This window comes from Sylvia atricapilla, chromosome 18, assembly GCF_009819655.1.
Source record: "Sylvia atricapilla isolate bSylAtr1 chromosome 18, bSylAtr1.pri, whole genome shotgun sequence".
Classification (NCBI taxonomy): Eukaryota; Metazoa; Chordata; class Aves; order Passeriformes; family Sylviidae; genus Sylvia; species Sylvia atricapilla.
The window spans coordinates 8,074,575-8,100,448 of NC_089157.1; the positions used below are offsets into that span (position 1 = coordinate 8,074,575).

A 25,874-nucleotide genomic window follows, 5' to 3' on the forward strand; every position below is an offset into this window, starting at 1 on the left:
AAGGGCTGAGCTGGGCCTGCTCCATGTCTGAAACATCTCAGAAATGCAGTTTTTACCTTCCATAAACAGCCCGTGCACGTAGGAGCCTTCTCTAGGGGGAAATGTTATCTCCTCGCGGGTCTTCTTGGTCACATCCACTGCCAGACACATCTTATCCAGTGGCCACTGCCTTTTCCTGGCTGTGGACTGCATGATGGCTGTGAGGAAGGATTGTGGGTTGAAGAATCCTGCCAGCCACACTGTTGCAGGCAGCACAAAATCTGTTGCCCAGACTTCCAGTTCCTGGAAAATAAACCAGCAGAGTCCTTTAGAGTGGAGGATGTGCTGTGAGCTGCAGGACACTGTGACAGAGCTGATGCTTTGCTGTGCATAACCCAAGCTTCAGCTGATCTTGCAGAGTGGGGACTGGCTGGAGCTGGTGTCGGAGGAATAAGCAGCAGATTCCCCTGCAGCAATGAAGCTGACATCCTGAATTCATAGTGCAGAAAATACTGCTATTTTTTAACAAAGCCAGGGTTTTATTTATTTTTAATGGGACACATGGAGTTATAATGGGGGAGCTGATGTTCTCTTGCTACAGGGATGTACTGTAATGGAAACCCTGGTCAGACTTGTGTTCCCATTCCTGGAGTAACAGCCCTTTTCAGGTACTTCAGGCTGGGTAAATTGATACTGAGAAATAAACCAGTTACCAGTAAACCAGTGCACTGGTGGGGAGATTCTGGGGCACCCCATACTCTGACTGTCACACACACTCTGCTCACCCTGATCCGCAGGAGCAGGTCTGCATACCAGGTTGCCAGGCTGAGGAGGGAGGGATAGGCATAACGTGTCCATGATTCTGGAACACTGTCATAGAAGAGAGCATTTCCTAGCTCCTCCATCTCGGCTGTAATTGTCAGCTCTCCCTTTGAAAAAGAGAAAAGTCCAGGCAGTGTCACCTGCAGCCCAAGGGATGTTCTTGGGTTCAGAGAGCAGAAGGCTGGGGCTGCCCAGCTGCACCTGGCACAGCTTTCAGCAGGAAAGGCAGAGAGTACTTTGGAAATACTGGGAGATGATCCAGGCAGCTGCCTGCTGTGTACCTGCAGTCCCAGGTCCAGCTCCTTCAGCGAGCGCCTGATCTCATTGGTCAGGATGTTCATCCTTTCACATTCCTGGAGAGCTACAACAGTGTATGGGGTTTTTTCCTTTGCCTTTGACATCATATCCTCCATGTTGAAGGGGTCCGGCAGCTGCCCAAGGATTTCATCCAGGACTGACTTCACCTGAAATGAAAATGCCATATACTACTCTTGCCCAGAGAAAAATGCTGCAGGTTCTATTTAATTAAGTTACTAATGCTTTTTCTGCCCTGGTGTTTCTTTGTACTTCCTCTTCTGTTACTAATGCTCCATTCTGTTGCTAACTGCTCTTGGGTTTTAAAAAGATGTAATTCTTTTTTGATAGCCAAGGTAAGAGAGCTGAGGCCATGGAAGTTGTGAAATTCAAGTGTAAAGTCCAGGCAGTCAGGGAGAAGTTTTTTTAAAAAATTATTTTAAATCTTTGTTTTTGGTAGTTTCTCTCATGACTGAAGGCTCCTCAGCCAGCTCCATCTGCTGAGGAGCTCCATATAAGACACCTGTTGCCAGTGGTGCATCTTGGCCCCATCAGGGCGTGAGGTTTCTGACTATGCTGCCTCTGTGCTGTGTGCCACCATCCCCGGGTTGATGACCACGGCATGGCTGGGCTGGAATCACCTCCCTCTGCTATCCCTCTCTTACTGCTCTGGGGCCTCCTCTCTCAGTTCTCTCCAGGCCTTGTCTTCCCTCTCCAGCCTCTCAATTGCCACCCTTAAGAGGTTATTTTTTTCCCCCTGTAATTACTTCCCCCCACCTTAAAAAAAATCAGTTAATTTCTACCATAAAGAGACAGGACTTGACTTGCCTGTTCCTCTCGGGAGGTACCTGTGCCCCCGGCAGCCTCAGATTCCTTGGGCTGCAGCTCCAGCACTGTGCGGAAGAGCCTCTCTGAGGTGACGGTCAGGAAACCCATCTCTGCGTTGGGGTGCAGGCCATACAGGTGGGGGCTCTCTGCTGGCAGGTTGTCATCGATGTACTGGTGGTAGGCCTGAGTCAGGGGCACATTAGTTTGGAAGCACAAGCAAAGGAGCCCCACGTTCCTTGCAACCGTAAAAACCCGTCACCACTCTTTGGACCCTTCGCAGCACCTGCCCCTGTGCACCGAGGCTCTTTTTTAACTTGTGTCTCAGCCAAGCTTTTCCCTTTCCATCTCAACCAGAGGAATTACTTTTTGCAGCTATTCTGCACATTCCCAGGGATTGACACTCTCTTCTCTGTTCTCCTTGGTGAGCGAGAGGGATCGTGGACTCGTGCCCATTTATCCCGAGCAGGGGTTTTCTACAGCCAAGTGCAGTGTTTCTTACCTCGTAATCCATGCGGGGAGGGATCATGAAGCCTGGAGCCAAGGACACCTCCCCATCCAGCATCTCAGGCTGGACGTACTCGCTCAGGTATGTGCGGCACAGCCGGCGGTCCCAGTCATCAGTGATGTGCCCCCCGTACATGATCTCACCAAAGAGGTACCGGAGGTCATCCCACGGCACCTGCAGGGAGAGGCTCAAGCTGGGAGTTGGCTCCAGGACTGACCTGTGCAGGGAGGTGACAGTCCCTGGGCCCACAGAGGCTTGGGAAGAGGGGTGTCTCTCGATCACCCACAGATTTCTCCTTGTCCCAGTATAAGCACAACTATCTGCGGTTTGAATCCAAACTTTTTCCCAGCCTGCACTGATCACATCTGTGAGGGCAGGTCTAAAGGTGAGACTTCAGCCCTGCTCACTGCACCTGCATTCTTGGGGCAGGCTTTGCTTTCTGGTTGGAACCACCCACCAATCACCAAGACATGGGTCAGGGCAGGCACATGGGCCAAGGCAACCACTTGCCCTGGCTGGGATCTGATGCCTTTTCCACCCAGCTCAGTCAGGCCGAGTACTCATCCCCTTGCCCTGCCTGAGCATGGGAGCAGCTCCTGGCCCTAGGCTTCTTCATGAGACAGTGTTTGTGCTGCAAAATGAATGTCCTAAGAAAGGCCAGTTGTTGCAGCGTGTGCTGTGCTGAGGAGCAGTCACCCTGTTCTCCCTCACCTTGGGGTTGGCCTCCAGGTAGTTGTGCAGGACGTTCACAGAGACAGTCAGGTCACCATTGTTGAAGGGGTACGACCTGTTCCAGCCCTGGGTACCGAACCTGCGCCGCTCGGCCACCGCAGCGTGGAAGTAGCAAAGTGCAAACAGGATGCACCTGAACTCGTTTTCCTTGCTGCACTGCTCCAGTGTTTCCTGTGGAGGAACAGTGAGGGTGGGCTGAATACTGCTATTGAATGCCTCTCTAGTGAAGAACATTTATAGGCAAAAGAGAACTGAAAGTGTTCATTAGGACAAAAAAGGCATACAATTGTATTTTAGTGGTTTGCTAGTTGGTAATTTTTACACTCATTTGTGCATGAAGGAATTAGGGGTTCACACCCCAATGCCCTGCTGACAGCTGAGGCAGCTTGTCCATGGCAAAGCTGCAGCAGCTCCAGGTTCAGCCTCAGGAAAGGCACTGGCAACCTGGCACTTCCTTGTGTTGGAAACCCTCGGGCAGCTCTGGTTACCCCATAACCCCTGTCAAAGGGGGACTCTGGGCACTCCAGGAGGATGTGCTGGCGAGGGCTGGCTCCAGGTGCAGTGTCCCTGGCAGCGGTGACACAGGTGCTCAGGCTGTGGAAGCCTGGGAGGGGATGAGCCATACCTGCTGACCAGAATGGCCCCGGGGAGGTGGCTGCAAAGGGCAGGGGTGGCACAGGGGGTACCTGGGAGAAGAGGTCAAGGGCTCCGTGCAGGTTGGCACGCATGCCTGTTGGCGGCTCGCTGGTGATCTTGATGGAGTTGTCCAGCAGCCCCTGCGGGATGATGTGCGCCTCAGGGCTGGGGGCTGGCTCGGCACTCATGAACAGTCGGTACTCGGGGTGGCTGTCCTCACTGTGGTGCTCCACCAGCTTCTCCAGCGTGTCCAGCCACCGGGCCACTAGGTGGATGTTCTGCAAAAAAAACCTCTCTGGACCTTGTGGATCTCACTTCCCCTCCCCTGCCTCCCCCCCAATTCCTACTGCGGCTCCACAGGGGGAAGGTGCAGTACAACACACAGCGCTTGGGCTGGGTACAGCCAGCTAGCCCAGGCAGTGTCACTGCCATGGCCAGTGGGGTGACCGTGCATGCAGTGCCCGGACACTGGTAGGACTCTGTGCTGTGGTGTGCCCAGCTGCTGTCAGGGCTGCACATCCTGTGCTGTGCCCCGCTGTCCCCACCCACCTGCAGGATGACCCAGTGGCCCTCTGCAGCTGCCACCTCCATGGCGTGCTCTGCCACAACCTCCTGGCCTTGCCCCAGTGATACATTGTGGATCTTCCCGTTATCAATGGTGAAACCCAGCCGGGTGCCTGGAGGGGAATGTCTGCTGTCAGTAACAGTACTAAGCTGGGGCCACATGGTTCTGGCTGCTCCGCCCTGTAGCAGCTCATGGCCAGCAGGGCTGGTGCCTGTCTGGGGTGGGCAGCGCCTCACCCAGTGCCTCCACGTCCTTCAGAGGGTCAACACCAGGGGAGAGGATGAAGAACAAGGGGGCAGAGGGGCTGCTCTCCTTGTACACCTCAGAGAGATCAATACTCCTTCCTTTCACATACTTGCTGCCCATCTTCTCTTCCACAAAATTCCTACAAAAAAATAGAACCATCCTGTGAGATGGGAACAGTCACTGCTTGCAGCTGGGGTGGTGACACTCTGAGGCTCTTGCAGGAGAGCCCTGTGCTGAGCACCAGATACCTGATGGCATAGGTCATCCTGTCAGGGCGCAGGCACCGCAGCACGCACAGCTTCTGTAGGGCTGTCTTGTTCTTCCAGTCCATGGGGAACACCTCATTCTCTGGTGCCTCCAACTCCACAAACCTTTTCCAACGCTTTGCTGAGCTCTCGATGTCGTTCTCCAAGCTGCTGAACTCTTCCATTTCTGAAAGTGCCTTCAGGTCCCACAGAGAAGGACTAAATCACTCCTGGGCTCTGCTCATCCTCAGGGGCCCCCTGCAGGTGATTTGGGACCCACTGCACTAGGGGCTGTGCTGGCATTGCCTTGGCACAGTGGGTTATTGCACAGACCCACCTTGACAGCACCCCAGCCCTGGTGCTGCAGGAAGTCCACGGGGGATGTGACACCAGCCTTGGAAGGGAAGCGCAGGAGAAAGTCCAGCTCCGCTGGGTTCACTTCTTTCTTGAGGGCCAGGACCTGAGATTTGGGAGTGTGGCATCACAGCCAGCCAACACCCCCAGTGTGAGGAGCGAGAGGCTCTGAGCATCCACAGCAGTACCAAAGTAACAGAACAAGCCACGTGAATGCCTGTTGTACAGCAGGAGCCCCAGACATTTTCAGGGATTACCTGGAAGGCAACCTGGGCCAGGAAGATGAGTTTGTCTCTCTCAAAGAGGCCCTGTGCAGTGTACACATAGACTGAGTAGGTGATCTGGTCCGTCAGGTTGATCACCCTTTCCCGGGTGTCCTCGCTGGGGATAGCACGTTGGATGGCTTTCTCAAAGACCCCATTGAAGGCCTGAGGAAGATCCCAACAGGCATCAGCGTGTGGCTGCTGGGGTCTTGTCAGCAGAATGAAAGCTTAAACACTGAGTCTCTGTGGTCCCCCAACTCTGTCCCACCCACAGACATCTCTGTCCCTCCTCACTCCACATCTACCTTGAGAGAGAACTGGTAGATGGGGTTGATCTTGCAAAGGTCACTCAGGATGAAGTACAGTAAGGAGGCACGCTCTGCTGCTGGCCGGTAGTTCTCTCTCGCAACGTTTATTTGTACTTCAGTGACTTTCGCTTCTTTTACCTGGAGATGCAGAGGGGTGGGTGTTACCAGAGCCCTGTCACACATCAAAGCAGTGCCCACCCTCCTGCTGGCTGCCCAGCTGAGCTGTCCCTCTGCCTGCACCGCCAGCTCCAGGGAGCACATTTACTTTTTCCTCAATTTCCTTGGCTGTGCGCTTCGTTATCTCCAGGTTCTCCACCAGTGCTGTGTCCCGCAGGAAATCCCCCCCAGCAGCCGACAGCCGGGCGAGCAGTGAGTCCTCCAGCTCCTTCAGCTTGATCTTGAACTCGTTCTGGCTCTTGGTCAGGCTTGCCTGTGACAGCAGCACCAAGGGATGTGTCACTCAAGAGTTCACAACAGTGCTGGCAGCAGTCACTGTCCCATGGCCACCAGTGTGCTGGTGCGAGGGGAAGGTGGATGTGGCCCCTTCTGGGTCCCTCCACCACCCACAGGGTGAAGTGATAAGTGTGTCCAGGCAGTGCTGGCTGCAGGGGAAAGGGGGAACCTGCAGCTGCAGGCTCTGGTTGGGACTTCCTTGGCTCTCGACAAACAGCAGTGGGACACAGAAGGGAGTGCTCATGCTCCCTGCCCAAAACCTCTGCCACCCCTCTAACCAGCCCCTCTAGCCCCTGTACCTTCAGGGCCTCCAGGTCTGGCCGCTCCCGGGCCACCACAGCAGCCAGCAGCTGGTCCTCCAGGCCCTCCCGTGTCACCAGGAAGTTGATGAGAGTGCACTGAGCCTGCACCTCTGGCTTGTAGTGCGGGTTGAAACATCGGGTGTGCAGGATTAGGCGGAACTGCTGATTGTACTCTACTTCTTTATCTCCAATTCTAATGTATCTGTTCAGTAAATTAAAACAATCGCCACAAACAAATCAATCTCCACACACTGGGCAGTAACTCATCACTGACAGATGCCCTCAGCCTGTGTGCTGTTCCTGGCCACTTGGGATGAATTTCTTTGGTTGGGAAAAGTCACAGCAAGGGCAGAAGTACCAAACCAGATGGCAGGGCAAGGATGGAGGAACAGGAGCTGGAGACTGTCCTCCCACAGCGCCCCATGGCCTCTGGGGTGCAGTTCCCCTTCCAGCTTATCATGCCATATGGCATGTGTCCCAGGGAACATGTCCTTGAATCACTAAGGGAACTAGATGCCAAGGAACAGCTGGAAAGGCCACATTCAGTACAAGTGTCCTGCATGGGACACACTGGAGAACACTGGGGGATGTGGCCAAAGCAAAAGAAGGATCAGGCTCCCAAGCTGCTCACAGTGAAGATGCATCTACCAGCATTCTGGGGCAGTGGTGGCTGCTTGGGGCAGGTGAAACCCCTCAGCAGTGGGGTGTGCTGACCTGCCCTTGGCGGTCCTGCCCAGCAGCGGGTCCAGCACTGCCTCTATTGTCTCACCGATGTCCTCGATCAGCAGTGTCTGTCCTTCAGACACCGCCTGGGCAATGATATCCAGGTATCTGAGGGCAGAGAGGGGAGCTGTGTATGGCAAGTCTGTGCACTGTGGGGGGCTTGAGCTGCTGTGAGGGACTCAGACAGCACTTTCCTCCCACTGTGCCCTATCAGGACCCTGTTGTGCTCTACCAGTCCCGGCCCCCACAGAGCTTTTGGAGGTGTCAGGTACACCATCAGGGCTGCTACCCTTGTGTGCCCTGAATCTGATGGGGGACGTGATTGCCCTGACTCTGCACCCTCCAATGGCAGGGAAAGGGGGGCTGGTGCAGCCTGAGCCCTTGCCCTCCCCCCAGCCTCTGGCCCACCTTCGCTGGCCCAGGCGGACGATCTGCAGGTCCTCCCCGTATTTGTTCTTGATCCACTTGCTGCCCTGCAGCTGGGCATCCACGAGCAGCGGCCAGCGCTGGGTGCTGCAGAGGATGGCCGCGTTCTCGGTGGAGGTGCGGTCGCTGGGCAGCCCCTGGTTGTTCCAGGCAGCCACGTCGGCAGAGTCCGTGAGGAGGCTGAGAGGGTCCAGGTCTGGGGTGATGGGGATGGGCACCTGCAGGGAGGGGCTGTTTGGTGCCTAGCCACAGAGGCCTGGGAGCCCTGGCTGCTGTGAGCATGGGGGAAGGCACCCTGGGATGGAACCTGTGGCCTCTCACCGTCAGCCCATTGAGGAAGGGGATCCAGTGCTTCTCCAGAAGCTCAGCCCTGTACTTCTTGGTGAAGTATCCGATGTAGGACACGAAGGCAGAGACCAGCAGCACGTCCCCACACAGTGTCTTCTCCTGCTCTCTGAGCTGCTCCACTGACTCAGCCCAGCGGACATTTTCGGATGCCAGGCCCCCGACGAGTCTGTGGGGTTAGAGGGGTGATGGCTGTTGTTAGTGCTGGTCCTGTGACCCCCTGGGCAGGGGGTAGGTGGGGACACAGCCATGGTGACCTGGGGCGTTGTCACCAAACATCTCCATGGTTGCCTCCCCCCATGAATGTCTGGCCCAATTATCTCAGAATTTTTTAATTTGGGGAGGGCATGGGGGGCTCTGCTGCTCTTACAGCCCTGGTGTCAGGGCCACCAGGGGATGCCAGGGAGCAGCAGCCTGTCTTGATGCTTCAGAGCCAGTGTTTACATGGTACCTGTTTGCCAAGGTGATGACTTTGTTGGTTTCATCAGCCTCCTGCTGGCATTTGATCTTCTCTGCTGTGGCTTTCTCAAACTGAGCAGTGAGATTTGCCAGATTTTCATTCAGGGCCTTTGGAAGAGAACAGCCCCAAAGTGACTCCCTGCCCAGATGGGAGGCTCCATGCTCCCAGAGCTCGGCAGCATCTTCATCCCAGTGCAGTGCTTGGGCCAGGCACTGCTCATTTGGTGGCTGAGGGGCTTGTGGCTGGGGGTTGTGGGGACACACACTTACGACAATTTTGCTCTTAATGCGACTCAACCTCTGCTGCGCCTCTGCCAGCTCGGCATCAGCGTCGGCCACTGCCTGTCTCTTGGGCTTCACTATGCAGTGCACCTCGTAGAAGCGGACCATGTTGAGGCACCAGGAGCACAGCCCAGCTGCAGCCGTTGACTTGGACTTGATGAACTCAGGATTAAACCCGGGGTCATTCCGGTATGGCCTGGAAGGGGGGGACACGTCCTGCTGTGGACAGCATAGCAGCTGTCTCCCTCCTCCCAGGCTTGGTTCACCTCTGCGTGGCAGGGTGGGAGAGCAGGGCCAACACCTGGAACCCACTCCTGCCCTGAGCCCTGCTGTGCTCTGGGGCGAGGGTCCCCCTGGCCTCCTTCTCAGGGCAGGGGCTGTGAAGGGGCAGGAACCAGCTGTGGACTCACTCAAATGCCTTGAGACAGGCCTCAGGGATGTTTTCCCCATCATAGTTTTTTAAGCTTGCAAGGAAAGTGTCTGCTTTTCCTATCTTGACTTTTCCTGCTGTCCAACTCCTGTCCTTCGGAATCTTGCCATTTTCGGCCGTCAGAACCAACACAGCTGCCATCACATTCACTACCTCTGGTGGCGGGGCCCCAAAGGACTTCAGCTCTGTCAGGTTGTACTGGGGAAGAGACCACAGTGCCCCTGAGCATCACTCTGGCCCAGGACAGGCAGCACCTGCTTCCCACGGAGAGGTCATCCACCTTGTTGAGCGTGTCCAGGGCCTCACGGGCGGCAGAGAGCACCACCTCTGCTTCTGCCAGGTCGCTCGCACAGGCTCGTTGCTTTTCAGCCACCATCTGGGGAGGGAGGACGTGGGATGGGGTAAATGGCTGTAACCACAGAGCTCACACTGCCCTGTCCCATCTTGGACACCAGCTCAGCACTTTTCACCTTGTTGATGGCCTCGACCTTCAGCTCCTCCTCATCAGCAATGGCTTTCTCCTTGCTGACCTTCTCTGTCTCAACACCCACCACGTGGATCAGTTTGTCTGTGTCCTCATTCTTCTGCTTCAGCTCTACCTCCTGGATTGCCAGCATCGCTTTCAGGTCATCCACCTCAATGAGGGAAGGAACAGAGCAGATAAAAGGGCTGATCCTGTGAAGTCCTGCCTGGTGGGGCAGCAGTGTCTTGGAGACCTCGCAGACACTGTGATCTCCTGCAGGGATGTGCCTGCTCTCTTCCCTTATACCAGACCCAACACAAGAGAGGCTATGGGCAGGCACCTGTGATGCTGTGCTCTGCAGCTTCATCAGCCCCTTCTCCAGCCTCTCGATGCTGGCAGAGAGCTTGCTCCTTTTATCTGCCAGCAGGTTTTGGTAGAGCTTTATCTGCTCCAGGAAGGTCTTTGGTGTGGTATAATTATAGCGTCTCTCCACGGCCAGGTAGGTCTTGGACATCTCCTTTGAGCTTGTGTGGACGAAGGACATGAACTGGCTGATGGAGGCCTTCACCTCTGGCTGCACAGAGAGCACAGACAGGGAGATGCTGCAGTGGGTGGCTGTGCTGGCCTGCAGTAGCTGCACTGAGCCCTCCTGCAGTGCTGGCTCTCTGTCCAGCCACAGAGGCCAGAGCAAAGTGACCCTTTTCATCAGCAGCACAACGCAGGGCTGAGATGCTGGTGGTAAGGGCACTGGTGCTGGTTCCTTTGCCCAGCTGTGTCCCTGACATCCCTTTGTGGGGAGGAGCTGCTGTCCTCAGGCTGTTGCCTCTGGGGGTGTTTTAAGGACGGAATGGAAAGGGAGGGTTTGTCCTCACCAGCACAGTGCAGGGCTGCAGGCTCTGATGCTGGAACCAAATGTAAACTTATCCCAGACCTATTCCCAGCTTGCTATTCCCAGCCCTCAGGATCATGCCAGACCCCCATCCCTGGGCACACTAAACACAGAGGGCAGCAGAGGTGCAGTTCATTGCCCAGCGCAGCCTGCAGTCCCCAGCGCCCTAGGACAGCGGCTGCCCTGGGGTCCCAGCTCACCTCGATGTCTGGTGTTTCCTCCAGGAACCTGCTGCTGACAGACACGAGAGCATCCTCTGGCCACTCGTGGAACCAGTCGATGGCCGTGCAGTTGACTACAGCTGGGAACCTCCTGGCCCGCACACGCAGGGTCGAGCCCACGGGGGAGAAGCAGAGGACAACCTGGGGCAGAACAGCAGTGGCTGAGTGGGATGTCCCTGCTGTCAGGGTGGGGGCAGTGTCTGCGGGGGCTCCACATGACTGCAAGGATTCTGCTGCAGACCTAAGATCTACTGACTCCCGCTATGCTCAAGGTGGTCTGTGGCTGTGCCTCTCACAAGGGCTGGAACTGGGCCCCCTTTGGTGGCTGCAGTCAGCAGCTGAGCACAGTGCTGGTGTGAGTGTCCCTGGGAGGGCCCAGCATGGTGTGTGGCCGTGGAAGCTACTGACCCCCTCTGTCCCCAGGGAGGTCAATACAGGGCTGTTCTGCCCTGCACCTCTGGGGCTGGGGGCACCTGGGGAGTCCCTGGAAACACCTTTTGCCTAAACCCACCATCCTGGGATGAAACCTCAGTGTTCTGTGGCCTCTTGCAAAGAGGTTTTTGATAAGGCAAATCAGGGGCACAGATCAAACAACCTGGAGAGCAAACACCCACCTTTAACTGGCGCCTGACTTTTTCTATAAACAATTTCCAGCAGTTTTCCTTTGTATCCTCCAATCCAAGTGCCTTCACTTGAGGCCTCATGGATCCAATGATGGTTTCCAGGTCAGTATCCTGAAAGAGGCCTGGCACTTCCCCGGATGCCAAGAAATCATTGATTACAACCAGGAATGATTCTTCAGCCACCTGGGAGTCTGTCATCAGGAACACACCGGGGATGTTCTTCACAGCTGCTTTGATGTACTGGGCAGCAAGGTCCAGCTGGGACAGAGAGAAACTGTCACCCTCCAGTTCAATCCCAGTGAGGTATTCTCCAAAGGGACCAGTTTGGAGCAGCCCTGGGCTGCCCAGAGAGCTGGAAGGGATCCTTTGGGAGGGATCCTTTGGGAAGGAGCTGCTGCCAGGCACTCTGCCCAGGCACAGGTCCAACCCCTGGGTTGCCCACACCACTACCCCTGCTGTCACCAGTAGCTCCTGCCCATGCCTGGCTGGGAAGCACTGTGGCCCTTGGGGCAGGACTTATGGGTATCACCTGTGAGCAGATCCACATGTGCAAACACCGTGTCACAAGGAGAGCAGAGCCTCGTGAACCCACCCAGGCACTCTTACTGCAGGTGCAGGACCCATACCCAAGCAGGTGGCACTCAGCCAGGGTCCAAAGCTGCTCCTACCTTCAGGTCTGGGATGCCATAGCCTTTCCTCAGTGTGATCTGGAACACGGTCAGGTTGCTGATGTGAGCTGCCAGCCGTGCCAGGCTCTGCTTCCCACTGCCTCCCACCCCCACCAGCAATGCATTGCCCCGAGGAGACTCCAAGATCCGGCTAATTCTGCAGATGTGAGACACTGCATCTTCAAAAAGCACCTAAAGAAAACAGGATGGGGGGGCGGGGGGTGTGCGGTTTGGTGCTCTGGATCAGGGCAGAAAGAGCAGTTAGTGCCCCATAGTGCACCAACCCCACCAAGCAGTGCAATGCCACAGTCCCATCTTTGCAGGGTGGGGCTGCCTGCCACAGATACTCACCAGATTCATCACTGCATTCACTTCATTGTAGCTGTCCAGGGCTTCCCTGAGCAGGTCATTCAGAGCTGACCAGCTTGTCACTGGCATGTACTTGGACTCATCCATGCCCTGGGCAAAGTGGCAGTAGATGTTTGGCTTGGCGAACATCAGCTCTTCGTTGAGTTCCTGGGAGAGGCAATTCCGGCCGTGGGGCTCAGCTGTGGGGCACCTGGGGGCACCACTGGGCTGGAGCACTCTACTTTTCAGCACAACTTACTTGAAAGGAGGCTTTGCAGATGTCTGACAGCAGCTTCTTGAAGCTGTACTGATCCTCTTCGTCGACAAGCTTGTCTCCATACACCCTCTCTGCTTCGTGAAACCAGAGACGCACCAGGTCCACGGGGGTTTTCAGGCATTCAGGGGTGGAGAAGAGCAGCCCCTGACAGACAAATCCCATAGCCTTTAGGGTAATTTTAGTGCTGCTGTAGCTAGTTGCAAAGGTTTGCTCTGGGAGGAGGCCAAGGCCCTTTTCAGGGACATGGTATGCTGCAAGGATGTGGGATGAGGAAAAGAAGGAATAAGGATATTTTAAAAGAAACAGGTCTCTCACTACCTGGAATATGTTAGAGAGGTCCCGCAGGTTGAATATGTAGTGGAATTTGATGGCTGTTGGCAGATAGTTGGAGGCAACCTTCTGATGGAGGGCTGTTGGCAGGACAGGGGGGTGGGTGAGCAGGGTCCAGGTCCCCAGAGACCCCTGAGCGTGGCTCCCCAACAGTGCATTCCCCAGGGGCTTGTCCTGCCGCAGTGTGGCAAAGGCTCACCCAGCGCTGCTGCAACCAGCTGGGCCTGCATCTTCTGAAGAGGTGCTGGCATGTTCTGCCGGGCCAGGTGCTGCTTCAGGATGGTGCCGTAGACGGTGTGCAGAGCCTCCCGGCTGGGAAAGCTCACTGCCAGGACGCAGAAGTGCCGCTGCACAAAGGGGCACAAATTGACATCAGCACTTTGCCCCACAAGGGGCTGATGCAGCCAACTGGCACTGCAGGGTCATTCCACCCTCTGGTGCCTGGAGAGTGAACGTGCCAGGCAGAGCCCTGTCCCCAGGTCCTGCACACCTGCAGCCGTGAGTCGATGGTGAAGGACCCGGCGGTCGGGTTCATGCAGGCCACGTACTGGCAATTGCGAATGTCCTTCAGGGTCAGTTTGCTCCTGTCATACCTGTGCAGGGACCAGCACTGTGACACTTTCCCCAGGGATGGGGACAGGTTCCCCCCATCATGCTGTGCCTGTCCAGCACCCACCAGTGCCCGTGGTCCAGGTGCTGCCGAATAAGTGTGTGTGGTGCCACAGTGCCATACTTGTCCACTTCTGGCATGTTCATGTCATCGATGAAGTAAATCAGCCTTTTGGTGCCGGGTGGGCCAAAAACTCTCCCTGATTTCTTCTCCAGAGGTTTCTCAAGGACAGCTGCAGTGAGAGGAGTAGGTGAGTGGGGGGTCAGCAGTGCAGGACCCTGTGGCACAGCCCAGTGTGGGGCCAGCTGCTGGCTCTGTGAGCCTTACCCTGCAGCATAGCCGAGGTTGTGTAGAAGTTGAGGGGCACAGACTGAACCAGATACTCGTCTGTGCCGAGTGCTTCCAGCTTGTCCCACATCAGGACTGACTTTCCTGTCCCTGCGTTCCCCACCAGCATCACCGGCCGCTGCTTCTCCATCAGCAGGTCCATGAAGTAGCGGAGGCGAATGGTCTCTGCAGTGTGCACCACGGCAGCCTGAGGAGAGGCACTGTCAGTCCCTGCCTTACCCTGGCACTGGCAGAGGCAGGATCCTCTGTCGGGGCAGTGGGCAGCCTGCCAGAGCCCTGCACAGTGCTCCTGGCAGCCCCCACAGACGGTGTTCCCTGCATGCAGACCTGTGCCCTCTCTAAAGCAACACGTCTTGTGTGCTCTGTTATTTATTGTAAAGGCTTTCTGACCAAAACCAAGTTACTACACAGAACAACATGGACAGTTCCTGAAACTGCCACACAGCCACAGCTCCTTGCCCTTTTCCCTGACAGTTTAGATAACTCGCCAAGATGCCTCTGTAGGAAATACAAATCAAATGCTAAAGTGCTAAATTTTGCACTCAGAGAATAGTCACAGCTACTCTGTGAGACTGTCTGAAGTTGCAGGTTAATCTGAAGGTAAAGGGGATGTGGAACTCACAGCCCTTGTGTGAGGCTTCTGTGGGGTAAAGAGAACCACAGGAAGCCATTGGGTTTGATGGGTGCTACCAGTCCCAATCCTGATGATGCTCCATGCATTGCTGAGGGGAAGACTGTGGAGGGATAGTCAAACCAATCACATAAACAGCTCTTGGGGGAAATACCTGTAAGGGGACATCGGGATCGAGCTCGAACTCTGGCACTCTTTCATCCCAGGGATTGAATGTCTTCTTTTCTGGATGAATGTAATAGTCAAAAATTGTCCCCTGATTAGGAAATTTGATGGTTTTAAATTCTGTCAGCCACCACTTGCTGAACTGCTGGCGGTGATCCACTAGCTGGAGGACAAAACAGAGACACTCAGAGCCTGAACACACGATGGGATGCAGAGAGGGGTGGCAGGTGCAAGGCAGTCCTGTGGCTGTACCTGGTCCTGGTACAAGGCCCCGCCAAAGGCCCAGATACAGGCAAAGACAAAGAAGAGCTCGTATTGCTCCCGGGGTGAGTCTGCCGGGACATTCTTCGGTGTCAGGAAACATTCCAGCAGGGACAGAACTGTCTGTATGGCCGTGACCTCAGGAACAGGGGTTATTGTCTTGAACTCAGACCTCATCTTGTCCAGGCATGGTGGCAGGTACTTGTCAAAGAGGATCATCAGAGCGGCCTTCTCAGACTTCACTGTCCTTGTCTCGATCCAGCTGGTCACAATGCTGTGGGAGAGACAAGCAGGGCTGCAGTGAGCATCCCATCCCAGCCCAGCCCAGCTCAGCCCAGCCCAGCCCAGCCCAGCCCAGCCCAGCCCAGCCCAGCCCAGCTCAGCCCAGCTCACGGGCTCCAGCCCAGGTCTGTGGGGTTGATGTAGAGGATTCCTGCCCGGGACACGGTGGCCGGTGTGGCTGTCCGCAGGTGGCTGATCTCAAAGATGAGCCTCATGGTGGGAGTGAGGGGGATGCGCTCATTGCTGGCCAAGGTGAGAACCTGGGGGAAGTGGCTCATTGTGGGGGATGTCTGGAGTTGGTTCTCCCAAGATAACAAGTGAGCAAAGCCCCTGGGGTGTGGTGGCACCAACCTTATTGTCATCCATGACTGTGTTCAAGGACTCAATCCACATTGGATCAATGTCTCCATCAAGGATGATCCATTTGGGCCCATCATGTGTGATGTTGGCCAGGTCACGCATTGCTGTGGAGAACAGACCTGCCCCACAGAGAGACTTGGGTTTTTCCTCTCCACACACAGCCAATTGCTGGAGGACACGTGGGATTGGTGCTCCCACAAAACATACTCCATCTCCCTCCCATTCCAGGAAATAGCCCCAAGGAAAAGTTCCCATTCCATCTCACATCCCACAAACTGAGCTCACAGCACTGGTGCCTCACCATCCTTCCATTCCCGTGTGGCTGGATGAATGATCCCAAACAGCTCATCGCAGGTCACAGCCTTGGGGTCGAGGTCCACAGTGACTGGCCTTCTCTTCAGCCTTTTGTACGTCTTGTTGAGTGACTTCAGCACCTGTGGAGAGAGGATGGTGCAGCCGCAGGTGCTGATCCCACCAGGGCAACCACAGTCCTCAGCAGCCCCTGCCTGCAGTGGGGGGATATGGAGCCCTGCTCCCACCTGGACTGCTTCTGGGAAGGCACCTGGACTCCCTCTGCAGAGCCTGCTCCTGGACAGGGCACCGTGGGAGCCCTGTCCTGCCAGCCAGCCCTGTCCTGTCATCCTGTTGGCACTGCAGCACGCCCAGGATCGGTTGTGAGAATGTGCTCCTGTCTGCTCTCTGTCTTTGTCTCTGCTCTGCTGTGCATCCCAAACCTGCTCAGCTGCATGGGCTCAGCCTGGCACACACAGTGCCTGAGGGCCTGGCACAGCTGTGGCTGCATTGCTGTCCTCTGCCCAAACACTGCTCTGGCAGAGCTGGGCTCTGCACAGCCCTCACCAAGAAGCTGTGGGGACCACGGGAGATGCTTGGCTGAGACCAGAGGGACCCCATGTGCTCAGGGTGGTTTGGCTGCTACCTGCGACTTGCCGCTGCCGGCATTGCCGACGATGAAGACGGAGTGTCGCACTTGCAGCAGCTCCTCCAGCTGCACCACCTTCAGCACGAAATTCTCCTCTGCCTGCAGCTTCAGCTCCAGCACGGACTCACGAATGACCTGGGAGAGAGAGCGGGCACTGACCACCTTGCAGTGGAAAGACCCTGGAGATGAGCTGGCCGCCCCCAGAAGTGCTGACAAGACCATCAGCCTCTGGATCCTGCAGGACTGGGACATCTCTGGCAACGGTGCCATTCTTGGGCTTGCACCTTCTCAAAGTTGAGGTCCCTCTTCCTGGGAACATCCAGTGATGGAAACAGGTCTCCAATCAGCCCCAAGAACACGGGCAAGTCATCTGTCACGATCTTGGGGATATTGAAGTCTCGTAAAGCTCTCATCAGAACCTGGTCCTCTGCAGAGCCAGGGTCCCCTCTCTTCAAGGAGCCTGCCACCACCAGCACAGACTTGATGGCCCGCAGCCCCCAGTCGTAGTGGTCCTGTGACAGGAAGCAGAGAATCACCATTTCACTTTGGTAGGGGAGAAATGCTTCAAACAGCACTGCAGAGGAACACCCTGTGCATCAGCCCCCAGCCAGGTCATCCACATTGGACCCACTGGGCTGGACCTAAACTGAGCTTATTTACAAGGAAAGCCTCTGTCAGTCATGGGGCAATTCGGAACTGGGAATCTGACTTCCTTCTCGGAGACACGTTTATAGTGCAAATCACCTCTCTTGAGATGAATAATATCTGAATGCTTTCATCTTAACTGGCCTAATTCTAATTTTAATTTAATTCTAATTTTAATTCCAATTCTAACTCCATGCTATTCTACTTTTGGGCTTCTTGATTCCTTCCTTAAAGCAGAAAGGAAGGAATGCACCAGGTAGAAGTGGATATGATGCACCAGGTAGAAGTGGATCTTGTCCAGCCATAGACCTGAGCTGTGCAAAACTGTCACTCTGTGTGTCACCACCAGTCAAGCAGCAATCCCACTGCAGTGTGTCAGGTTTGATGATCAAATGGACTCTTTCCTTTCACAGACAGCACTGTGTAATATTGTTAATTACCTGTTTTGACAGCAGCTCTTTGCAGAGCGTGTAGAGAGTGATGAACTTCCTTGCCAGGAGCCTGGCATCGAGAAACCCCTCTGCCACAAGCATGATTTCACAGATCAGTTCAAAATCAGGGACCACCATGGCGCAGGGTCTAGAGAGGAGCAGCTGCAGTTGTCAGGGCTGCATCCTTACCTTCCCACAGTTCCCAAGGTTTGCCCCCAAGTTTCCAGTGTAACAAACAGTCATTTGCTGCAATTACACTTTGCTGGGGTGTCCTGCTCAGACTCCTTCTCCAAGTGGGGCTCATGTTCCACCAGACTGGGGCACACCAGCCCTTCTGCAGTCACAGGCTGAGTTTCATCAAAGACAGGGCTCCCTCAGCATCTCTCTGCCTCCCCCTCCAGTGCTTTACCACCTTTTTGTCAACTCTCAACTGGATTTTTAGTTGAGGGTGGCAACTCCCCTTGTAGAGCAGCACAGCTCACCCTGCCTGGCCACCTCTGGGGAGTGACAGGACTGTGCCATGGTGACAAGGGCTCCCTCACACCAGGGCCACCAGTGCACACCCTTGGCTTAGGTCACACTATGGATGTGGCACATGAGTGCCAGCACAGAGGCAAGTGCTGCAGTGACACTGACCCACCTGAACAGAGCTTTCAGATTCTCGGGCAGCTCTGTGCGCCCAGCGTAGCCAGGGTTCATGGTGATGAACAGCCCAACAGACGGCACCAGGGAGATGGTCTCCCCAAGGAAGTTGAATGTTTTCTTCTTGGCACGGATTGCATCTTGAATACATTTTACCTGCCAGGTGAGCAGAGGTGTTGGTGCTGGCAGCTCCCAGCTCCCTGCCCAGTGCTCTGAGTACCCTGACTGCTCCCCAAGGTGAACCTGAGGGTTTGGCTCTGCCACGAATTATATTGAGATCTCAGCAGCAGAAGAGCTGGCCTTAAACCAGCTCCTTTCTAAACACCCCAATACCCTGTCCTAGGTGATGGCAGAGCTGGGGTGTGATAGGTCACCAGGACACGACACAGCTGGCGTGTGAGGTTTAACTTTGCCCAGATCTCCTGCACTGCTGTTCTTCCACCCCGACCCTGTGTCCAAACAGGATATAGGGGAGAGAACAGTGGCAAACTGTCCTGCCAGTCAGGTTTAATTGGGGCAGCATCCAGGACATGAGCTGGGAAGTCTCTTTGGCACCCAGTCCCACCGGGTTGTGGGGACAGCACGCACCTGCACTGCAATGACAGAAAGGACCTCCACCAAAATGCGATTGAACTCGTCGAAGCAGCCCCAGGCACCTGTCTGGGCAAGTCCTTTGTAGATGTTCCCACAGGACTGGAGAGAAACAGAGCAGTGGGGCAGGGCTCAGGCACTGCGATCCCTCACGGCAGCTGCAGTGGAGGATTTGATGACAAAACTCGAGTGCTGAGACCTGCTCATGCCTTACAGATTGTGCTCTTCCCTAGAGAAATTCCCCACCGTGACAGAGCCCCGCTGCCGAGGCTCCCCTGGGCTCCCGTAGATCCAAACCCAGGGTCCTCTTGTCTTGGACACCCCGTGGTTCTCACCTTGGTACCACCATCCTGTTGTCCTGTGTCCTACCTTGTAGTCCATCTGCTCGGAGCAGTTGAACACGTACACCATCATCCCCACGGCCCGGCCCAGGTCCTTGGTGGTCTCCGTCTTCCCGGTGCCTGCGGGGCCAGCGGGGGCCCCTCCCATGTAGAGGTGAAGAGACTGTGTCAGGGTGATGTAGCACCTGTGGGAGGAGGACACTGGGGCTGAGTGGGGCTGTGATGTGGCACAGCTGCAGTGCCAGGGGCAGGGGGAGGTGTGGGGAGCCGAGGCCCGACCTGTCTGTCAGGGGGGTGATGACCAGGCGGGGCGTGTTCCCCAGGTACTCGTAGGCGTACAGGAGCTGGGCGTCGCAGATGTTGGCGTAGCAGTGCTTTGCCCCGTCGTCCCAGCGGTGCCGGAGCTGCGACTGCCAGGCAAACGCCTGGGAGTTCTCCACCTGCGGAGCAGCTGGCTGGGGAGGGCTGTGTCCCGCCGGGACAGTGACACACCCATGCCTTGGGACCGTTTGTCACCTCCCAGCACAAGGACAGTGTGCAAAGCGGTGCTGGGATGGGGGAGGACCATCCCTCCTCATGGCCCAGCCTAGTCCACACCTGCCAACAGAGGTGCCCAGCCCCAAAGTAATAGAATTACAGGAAATATGTGTTCTAGAGTTATGCGAGATATGTTGCAGCAAAAATTCTCTCTGGTACCAAATACCTTTGTTTGGATCATTTTGGCCACAACGTCCCTTGCATGGACATCAATAGTACAGATTGTCATGATCTTCATTCTGTCTCCAGCACTCAGGTTCCCAAGGAGTAGAGAAATCAGGGCATTCAGCCGAGCAATCTGGGGAAGGACAGAAATTATGGACGTAGAGATGGTGCCCTCATTTGTCCGCCTCTTGATGACCCCTGGCCTGGCAGAGAGGCTCAGGCCGGTTCCAGGTCAAGGTGCAGCTGATGCTAACCTGCTTTTTGTTATAATCCTTAATGGCATTCTCATAACCTTTCTCCAGGCTCGCAAAGGCAACACCAACCTCTGAGGTCCAGGCGATCTGGGTGCACGTGAGAGCGACCTGCAGCAAACCATGGGGACAACACAGCCATAAAGAGGAACCTGCTATGGCTCAGGGTGTGCATCTGTGCCTGCCGGAGCTCTCTGGCTCCTCCTCCTGTCCCTCTCGTAGCCGGCTCAGCCTGGCCCCGTGCAGCAGCACCCACCTGTGCTGGGTAGTCAAACACCCACTGCTCCCGTGGCTTGTCCTCGTAGGTGCCCAGGGCCTGGGGGATGAGGTTCCGCAGCGTGGAGCGCATCTGCTCCAGCAGCCGGTTCAGCCAAACCTCCACCTGCAGGGTCACACCCGGCAGAGCTGAGCGAGAGGCTCCCAGCCCACCCAGGCTGCACAAACCACTCCCTGCACATCGCACTACACCACAGGAGAGAGTTTGGTGCTGGGCCTGCAGGGCACAGCCCATGGGATGTGGTGAGGGATGGTCTGAGGGCACACAGCCAAGGTGTGACCACTCTGCGAGGGACTGGGAGGCTAAGCAGGTTCACATCACTGTGCTGCTCAGTACCTACAGTGCAGGTGCCATTTCTGGCGTTTTTGGCCAAAAATCTTTGTAATCGCATTTTTATACTCCTGCCAGGCTGTTAGAGCACAATCAGCAAAAAGGTCCATCCTCATCCTCAACTCTGCCTGCAGAGTCTCCGCAAAGCTCAGCTCACCTGGCCAGACAGGTCACAGTCTGCATCGAAGGGCACGTGCTCGCCGTCCCGGCTGAACATCCCCTGGGCCACCTTCTGAGGCTTTTTGTCTGGGCCCTGCCGGAACTCCAGCTTGGCCATGCTGTCAAACAGCTTCGTCAAGTGCCGCGACACCTGAGAGCAGAGGCACAGCCACTGTCAGGACCTCCGTCACATGGGGAGGTGTCATCAGCAATTGGATCTACCCCTGGGTGCTCCCTGGGCACTGCACTCCCAGGAAGGGGGATCAGGGATGGTGTTCTGCCCATAAGAGTGAAAAATGTTCTAAAACTGCTCAAACAAGTGCAGGGAAAGGACTCATCCCCATGCTCACACACAGCCTATACCTCAATGGGCTCAGTTCCCTTCGATAAAATATCCAGTAGGTCCGCAGACGAAACAAAATAGAATCGGGGAAAAGCCAGTCTTTTAGTCTCAAGGTATTCAGCCAAGGCCTTCTCACAGACTGCCAGCCTGGCAGAAAATGGAAAAACCTGCCATTAACCCCCATATATCAGTTTTACTCTTTGCTCAGTCCTTGTCTTGCTGATGCTTTGGAGGAATCACCCTCTTCCTTTGGTCTCCCAAATGCTTCACCAGGATGAATTGATCCTTACCTGTCCTGCAGGTCTTCCAGCCGGGTGAGCAGCCCAGGCTTGTTGGTGCATTCAATCACGTTGGGAGTTTGTACTGCTTCAGCCATTAGTTCCTGAAGAGGAAAAACACTTCAGCCAACCCAATCTGGCAGAGAGCTGCAGGGAAAAGGAGAGGGGGAATTAGCTTCCCACCCGGAAATCCTTGTCAATGGCATCAAATTTCTTCGAATCCTCTGGCAGTTGACTGCGTGTGTCTTCAGATGCTATGAAGATTGTTTCCAGGTGACTCCACTTCCTCTGTACTTCAAACCAGGTGTTGATAACTGTGTCGCTGGTTGACAGCTTCTGCTGCCAGTCCTGTGCCCTCTGAAGGAAGAAGGCTCGGTACTTGGAGGCCAGCACGTTCTGCAGCTGCATTTGGTTGTCCTCCAGCGTCTCAATGAGCACCTCATCTGTCTTGAGCAGTGGGAGCTGAGTCCTGCCATGGGGCTCATACTCAAACTCCATTGCTGCCCAAGTCGTGTCCAGGGCATTCAGCACCTGCAGTTGGGGCATGAGGGTGAGCTGGATGCCAAGGTGCTGGGCCCAGCCCCGATGGGGAAGCAGGAGGACAGAGGGGCAGCTGCTCCAGGCGTGGGCTCCACAAGCTCCCTCTGGACTCCAGCTCCAGGAACTGGAGCACAAACCCTTGACAGCCACGGTCCCATTGGCACAGGGGTCTCAGCTAAGCAGGGGAGGAGCTGAGCCCCATTTACCTTCTCCATCCCAGCCTCCTTTGACGCTTTGTCCACAATGCCGCGAACCTCCTCCTCAAACTTGTGTAGGTTCAGCTGCAGCAGATCCGCCAGGATGGTGTTCTCGGACATGGTGAATTCCACCTGGAGCAGAACCAGCCTGGTTGGGCCGTGGACTCCTCTCCATAGAGGGGCAGTATAGCAGCTCATTAACACCCACATTTAGAAACCCCACACAAATATGTGCATGTAGCCAGATTTAAACCTAATGGCACCCTTCCCTTGCTGGGTGGGGATCTTGGGAGCCTTCTGGGCCAGGGCCTGGAGCCTCCCGGGCCAGGGATGGGCAGGAGGACTCGGGAGCACCTTGGTTGTCTGCACAAGCTCCTGCCAGTGCCGGTTCCTGATGGCTGGGTTCTGCAGCTCGCTCACGGCGCGCAGGGATGTGATCATGTTCTTCATGCTGCTGTCCAGCCCTGTGAACGCGTCCCAGCTCTTCACCTCCTTATCCAAACTCCGAATATCTTTAGCAAATTTCTTGCACTCAATATCCATATCCTCAACGTTAAGCTCTGCCCACTTGGTTGTCTTCCAGGCATCGATGCTCAAGTTCACCTGGACCCAGGATACATTTTCACAACATGTGATTAGCAGAAGCATTCCTGCCTGGGAAGAGGAGCAGCATGCCCTGTGTGCCCACCAGGCCCCCCACTCATGTACATGCCATGCAGACCTGCTTCAAATGCAACCTGCCCCATATCCCATCCTCCCTCTGATGGCAATGAGCTCTCTGAGAAGCTGCAACAGCTCTGCAACTTTGGCTGGCAATGCCCAGCTGGCACCAGGTGCCCATGCTAGGTGGCCATACCAGCCAAGAGCAGCGTGCTGTCCAGCCCTTGCCTGGGAGCAGCGCTGGGCTCTGTGCCCTGGCTCCCAGACCACAGCACATACCAGGGTGACCATGTCCCAGAGCTCCTTTAGCAGGCGCAGCTCCTTGCGACACATTTTAAGCTGTTTGTACTCTGGGACCAGCACCTCAAACAGTGCAGCTGAGGCAGCCAGCTCTTCCATTTCCTTCTCCAAGGCCATGATACTTTCTTGTTGCTGGATGGAGAAAAGGAAAAGGTGTCAGCCAGAGACTATGTGCAAGAGACATGTCTCTATTCCAGCAGGGTCTCTGTCGCTGCTGCAGGGCCAGACCCTTCCTGTCAGCCTGGGAGCTGGAGCCAGACCTGGAGTGGCTGTCCCTCCCCAGCATCCAGTGTCAGGGGTGGCCAGGCAGAGCCAATGGGGACAGCAGCTCCCCTGGTGTCCTCCCCTTCCTTACCCTGTTGAGTGACTGGTAGGGGTCTGGTTCTGTATATGAGAAAGGGGCTTTTTCCTGGAAACTCTCCCGGAAGGCGAGCTGCTGGACCTGTGTGGGAGGATGGGGCTCGTGAGGGCAGCCAGGATCCGGCAGCTGGGAAGAGCAGCAGAGCCTTCCCAGAGGTGCCCAGGAGCCCCCAGGCAGTCACCTCGAAGTCCTGGCACTTCTGGCGGATGACAGCCGCCTCGGCCGCCTGCAGGGGCGCCGCGTTTTCCGCCACGCGCAGGCACAGCTTCTTGTTGTTGTCCCAGTGCTCGGGCAGTTTCTGCAGTGGGAACCATGTGGGGTCACCAGCCTGGCCCCAGTAAGGCCCTGTCTGGCCCCTCACACCCTAAGCAGCCTACCTGGAGCAGCAGGAGGATCTCCTCAGGCATCTTGTCCCCATAAGTCTTGAGCAGTGCAACTGTCTCCTTCAAGGGCTCAAACATGACGTCAGTCGCCTCCTGCCTCTCCCTGACCTTTGCCAGGTGTGCCATCACTGCCACCAGTCCTTCATAGTCTCCCTCCTCCAGAGGTTTGCTCAAGCCAGCAGTGGACTCTTTGATGAAATCCTGCAACTCCTGGAGACTGAGAGGACAGTGGTGCTCACCAGGTGTCCCTGGGGCTCACTCTGGGCAGGACCCCCCAGAAACTTACCCCTGAAGGTGCCTGGAACCTTCACCTGGAACCTGCACTTTCAGGGCTGTCTCCCCAGGTCAGCCCTGCCCTGGCACACAGTGGTGCCTGTGCCACAACTTAGTTGGGCTTCAGTCTGGGAGCACCACATCCCTATGCCAGGGCTGACCAGGACTTACCTGCTGGTGACATGGTTGGCAAGGTACCGCCGGAGCACCAGGCTCTGGCCCTTGATGGCAGACAGCAGTGCATTCTTGAAGGGGCGGCAGTCACTCTGCAGCCACCCCCCGAACACCTTGGTTTCCTCAAACCCACTCAGCTCTTCATATAGTGCCTCGAGTGCATCGATCTGGGGACAAGAATGGGTCATAGTCTGTGGGTGGCACCTCCCTGGGCACTCAGTGTCCTCTAGGGCACCCCAAGCACCCAGCACATCTCAATCCCATACCTCCTGTTGAAAGAGCTGCAGGGGCGGTATCCCAGGTGCCAGGGGCTTCTCTGGCAGTGGCTCTGCCTCCCCCTCTTCAGGGGCACTGCCCAAGCTGAGGAAGCGGTGCAGGAACTCCTCAGGGCTCTCCTGCCACAGGTGGGAGTGCTCCTCAAAGCTGGCACTGAATTCTTCACCTTCCGCCATGGTGCTGACCACCAGCGACATCAACTTCTCCTGCATCCTCATGAGATCCGGGTGCTCCTCCAGCGCAGTCTGCAGGGACAGGCAGAGCTCGGGGACTGGCTGGGGACACCGGCCACCCTCACCCACTTTCTGCTGAGCTGGGAGCTGCTGTCTGTGAAGAACTCACCTTGTAGCTGACGGCGCCCTCCAGCAGCCGTGGCATGGAGCCTGCCACCGCCTCCGTGTCCCCGAGCAGCCCCTCCACCAGCACCAAGAAGCTGTCACCGCTGCCCGCCTCCAGGGAGGGCTGGTACTGCACCCGGCCCTCCGACAGCTCCATCTGCACCTCGAACAGTGGGGCCACCTGGACCTGGAACGGGGCAGTGCCTGGTGTGGGGCTTCATGTCCCACAGCCCCACAGCCCTGTGAGCTGCAGGGAGCGCAGGGACGGTCATGTTTGGCCACTGACCAAACTGACAGTGGAACAGCCCGAGCCCAGCACAGGGACACCCACTGCCAGAACAGCAGGACCTACGTCAGGGGCCATGTTGGTGAGCAGCAGCTGCAGGGTTTTGTGAACGAGTCTGCAGAGCCCATCGAACACGATTCTGTCTAAGTATCGGACATAGTCCAGCCATATCCGCGAGGACACATCAGCCTTAAACAGATCTGCGTTCTCCTGCCACAAGAAAACCAGCCAGTGTTTGTCAGTGAGCACCCAGCAAAAGTCCTGACATTGCTTCAAGTCCTTCCTCATGTCTCTGTGAGCCATCCAGTGCTCCAGGGCCATGTCTCACCTTCACCATCGCCTGGATCTTCTCGCTCGTACTCTTGATGAGAGCGCGGCGCTGAGCTAAGGCATTATCCTTCCCATCAAGGTCCAGGAGAGCGGTTTCCTTGTTGTCCTTTCTTCCAAACAAGGGAGTGGCTGAACAGTCCTGCAGGGAGAGAG

The 25,874-nt window shown here is 56.1% G+C and overlaps 1 protein-coding gene across 2 annotated transcripts in view; it reads right to left on the reverse strand.

The window, feature by feature from the left end:
- DNAH17 (dynein axonemal heavy chain 17) overlaps positions 1-25,874 on the reverse strand; it is a 32,147-nt gene that overhangs the window by 985 nt on the left and 5,288 nt on the right. For both annotated transcript variants that reach the window (XM_066332194.1, XM_066332193.1), the window contains exons 16-79: positions 25,720-25,860; positions 25,458-25,601; positions 25,110-25,292; positions 24,758-25,012; positions 24,489-24,658; positions 24,039-24,261; positions 23,843-23,959; positions 23,656-23,742; positions 23,280-23,432; positions 22,695-22,943; positions 22,350-22,472; positions 21,787-22,134; positions 21,616-21,707; positions 21,346-21,472; positions 20,981-21,133; positions 20,473-20,598; positions 20,220-20,327; positions 19,967-20,098; positions 19,543-19,703; positions 19,292-19,448; positions 18,920-19,024; positions 18,330-18,487; positions 17,699-17,837; positions 16,898-17,125; positions 16,611-16,748; positions 15,975-16,107; positions 15,665-15,792; positions 15,425-15,573; positions 15,023-15,305; positions 14,760-14,933; positions 13,954-14,161; positions 13,693-13,858; positions 13,507-13,609; positions 13,216-13,363; positions 13,005-13,096; positions 12,669-12,830; positions 12,413-12,577; positions 12,062-12,253; positions 11,385-11,651; positions 10,750-10,911; positions 10,001-10,234; positions 9,668-9,832; positions 9,478-9,573; positions 9,178-9,395; positions 8,756-8,963; positions 8,478-8,593; positions 8,003-8,195; positions 7,664-7,899; positions 7,247-7,363; positions 6,530-6,734; positions 6,043-6,207; positions 5,775-5,915; positions 5,464-5,634; positions 5,190-5,312; positions 4,856-5,049; positions 4,598-4,746; positions 4,346-4,473; positions 3,847-4,074; positions 3,140-3,331; positions 2,423-2,602; positions 1,924-2,106; positions 1,083-1,265; positions 765-908; positions 57-282 (exon numbers count right to left, since the gene is read on the reverse strand). In XM_066332194.1, the coding sequence (XP_066188291.1) occupies positions 57-282; positions 765-908; positions 1,083-1,265; positions 1,924-2,106; positions 2,423-2,602; positions 3,140-3,331; positions 3,847-4,074; positions 4,346-4,473; positions 4,598-4,746; positions 4,856-5,049; positions 5,190-5,312; positions 5,464-5,634; positions 5,775-5,915; positions 6,043-6,207; positions 6,530-6,734; positions 7,247-7,363; positions 7,664-7,899; positions 8,003-8,195; positions 8,478-8,593; positions 8,756-8,963; positions 9,178-9,395; positions 9,478-9,573; positions 9,668-9,832; positions 10,001-10,234; positions 10,750-10,911; positions 11,385-11,651; positions 12,062-12,253; positions 12,413-12,577; positions 12,669-12,830; positions 13,005-13,096; positions 13,216-13,363; positions 13,507-13,609; positions 13,693-13,858; positions 13,954-14,161; positions 14,760-14,933; positions 15,023-15,305; positions 15,425-15,573; positions 15,665-15,792; positions 15,975-16,107; positions 16,611-16,748; positions 16,898-17,125; positions 17,699-17,837; positions 18,330-18,487; positions 18,920-19,024; positions 19,292-19,448; positions 19,543-19,703; positions 19,967-20,098; positions 20,220-20,327; positions 20,473-20,598; positions 20,981-21,133; positions 21,346-21,472; positions 21,616-21,707; positions 21,787-22,134; positions 22,350-22,472; positions 22,695-22,943; positions 23,280-23,432; positions 23,656-23,742; positions 23,843-23,959; positions 24,039-24,261; positions 24,489-24,658; positions 24,758-25,012; positions 25,110-25,292; positions 25,458-25,601; positions 25,720-25,860 (10,744 nt within the window). The remainder of the gene's footprint in view (positions 1-56; positions 283-764; positions 909-1,082; positions 1,266-1,923; positions 2,107-2,422; positions 2,603-3,139; positions 3,332-3,846; positions 4,075-4,345; positions 4,474-4,597; positions 4,747-4,855; positions 5,050-5,189; positions 5,313-5,463; positions 5,635-5,774; positions 5,916-6,042; positions 6,208-6,529; positions 6,735-7,246; positions 7,364-7,663; positions 7,900-8,002; positions 8,196-8,477; positions 8,594-8,755; positions 8,964-9,177; positions 9,396-9,477; positions 9,574-9,667; positions 9,833-10,000; positions 10,235-10,749; positions 10,912-11,384; positions 11,652-12,061; positions 12,254-12,412; positions 12,578-12,668; positions 12,831-13,004; positions 13,097-13,215; positions 13,364-13,506; positions 13,610-13,692; positions 13,859-13,953; positions 14,162-14,759; positions 14,934-15,022; positions 15,306-15,424; positions 15,574-15,664; positions 15,793-15,974; positions 16,108-16,610; positions 16,749-16,897; positions 17,126-17,698; positions 17,838-18,329; positions 18,488-18,919; positions 19,025-19,291; positions 19,449-19,542; positions 19,704-19,966; positions 20,099-20,219; positions 20,328-20,472; positions 20,599-20,980; positions 21,134-21,345; positions 21,473-21,615; positions 21,708-21,786; positions 22,135-22,349; positions 22,473-22,694; positions 22,944-23,279; positions 23,433-23,655; positions 23,743-23,842; positions 23,960-24,038; positions 24,262-24,488; positions 24,659-24,757; positions 25,013-25,109; positions 25,293-25,457; positions 25,602-25,719; positions 25,861-25,874) is intronic.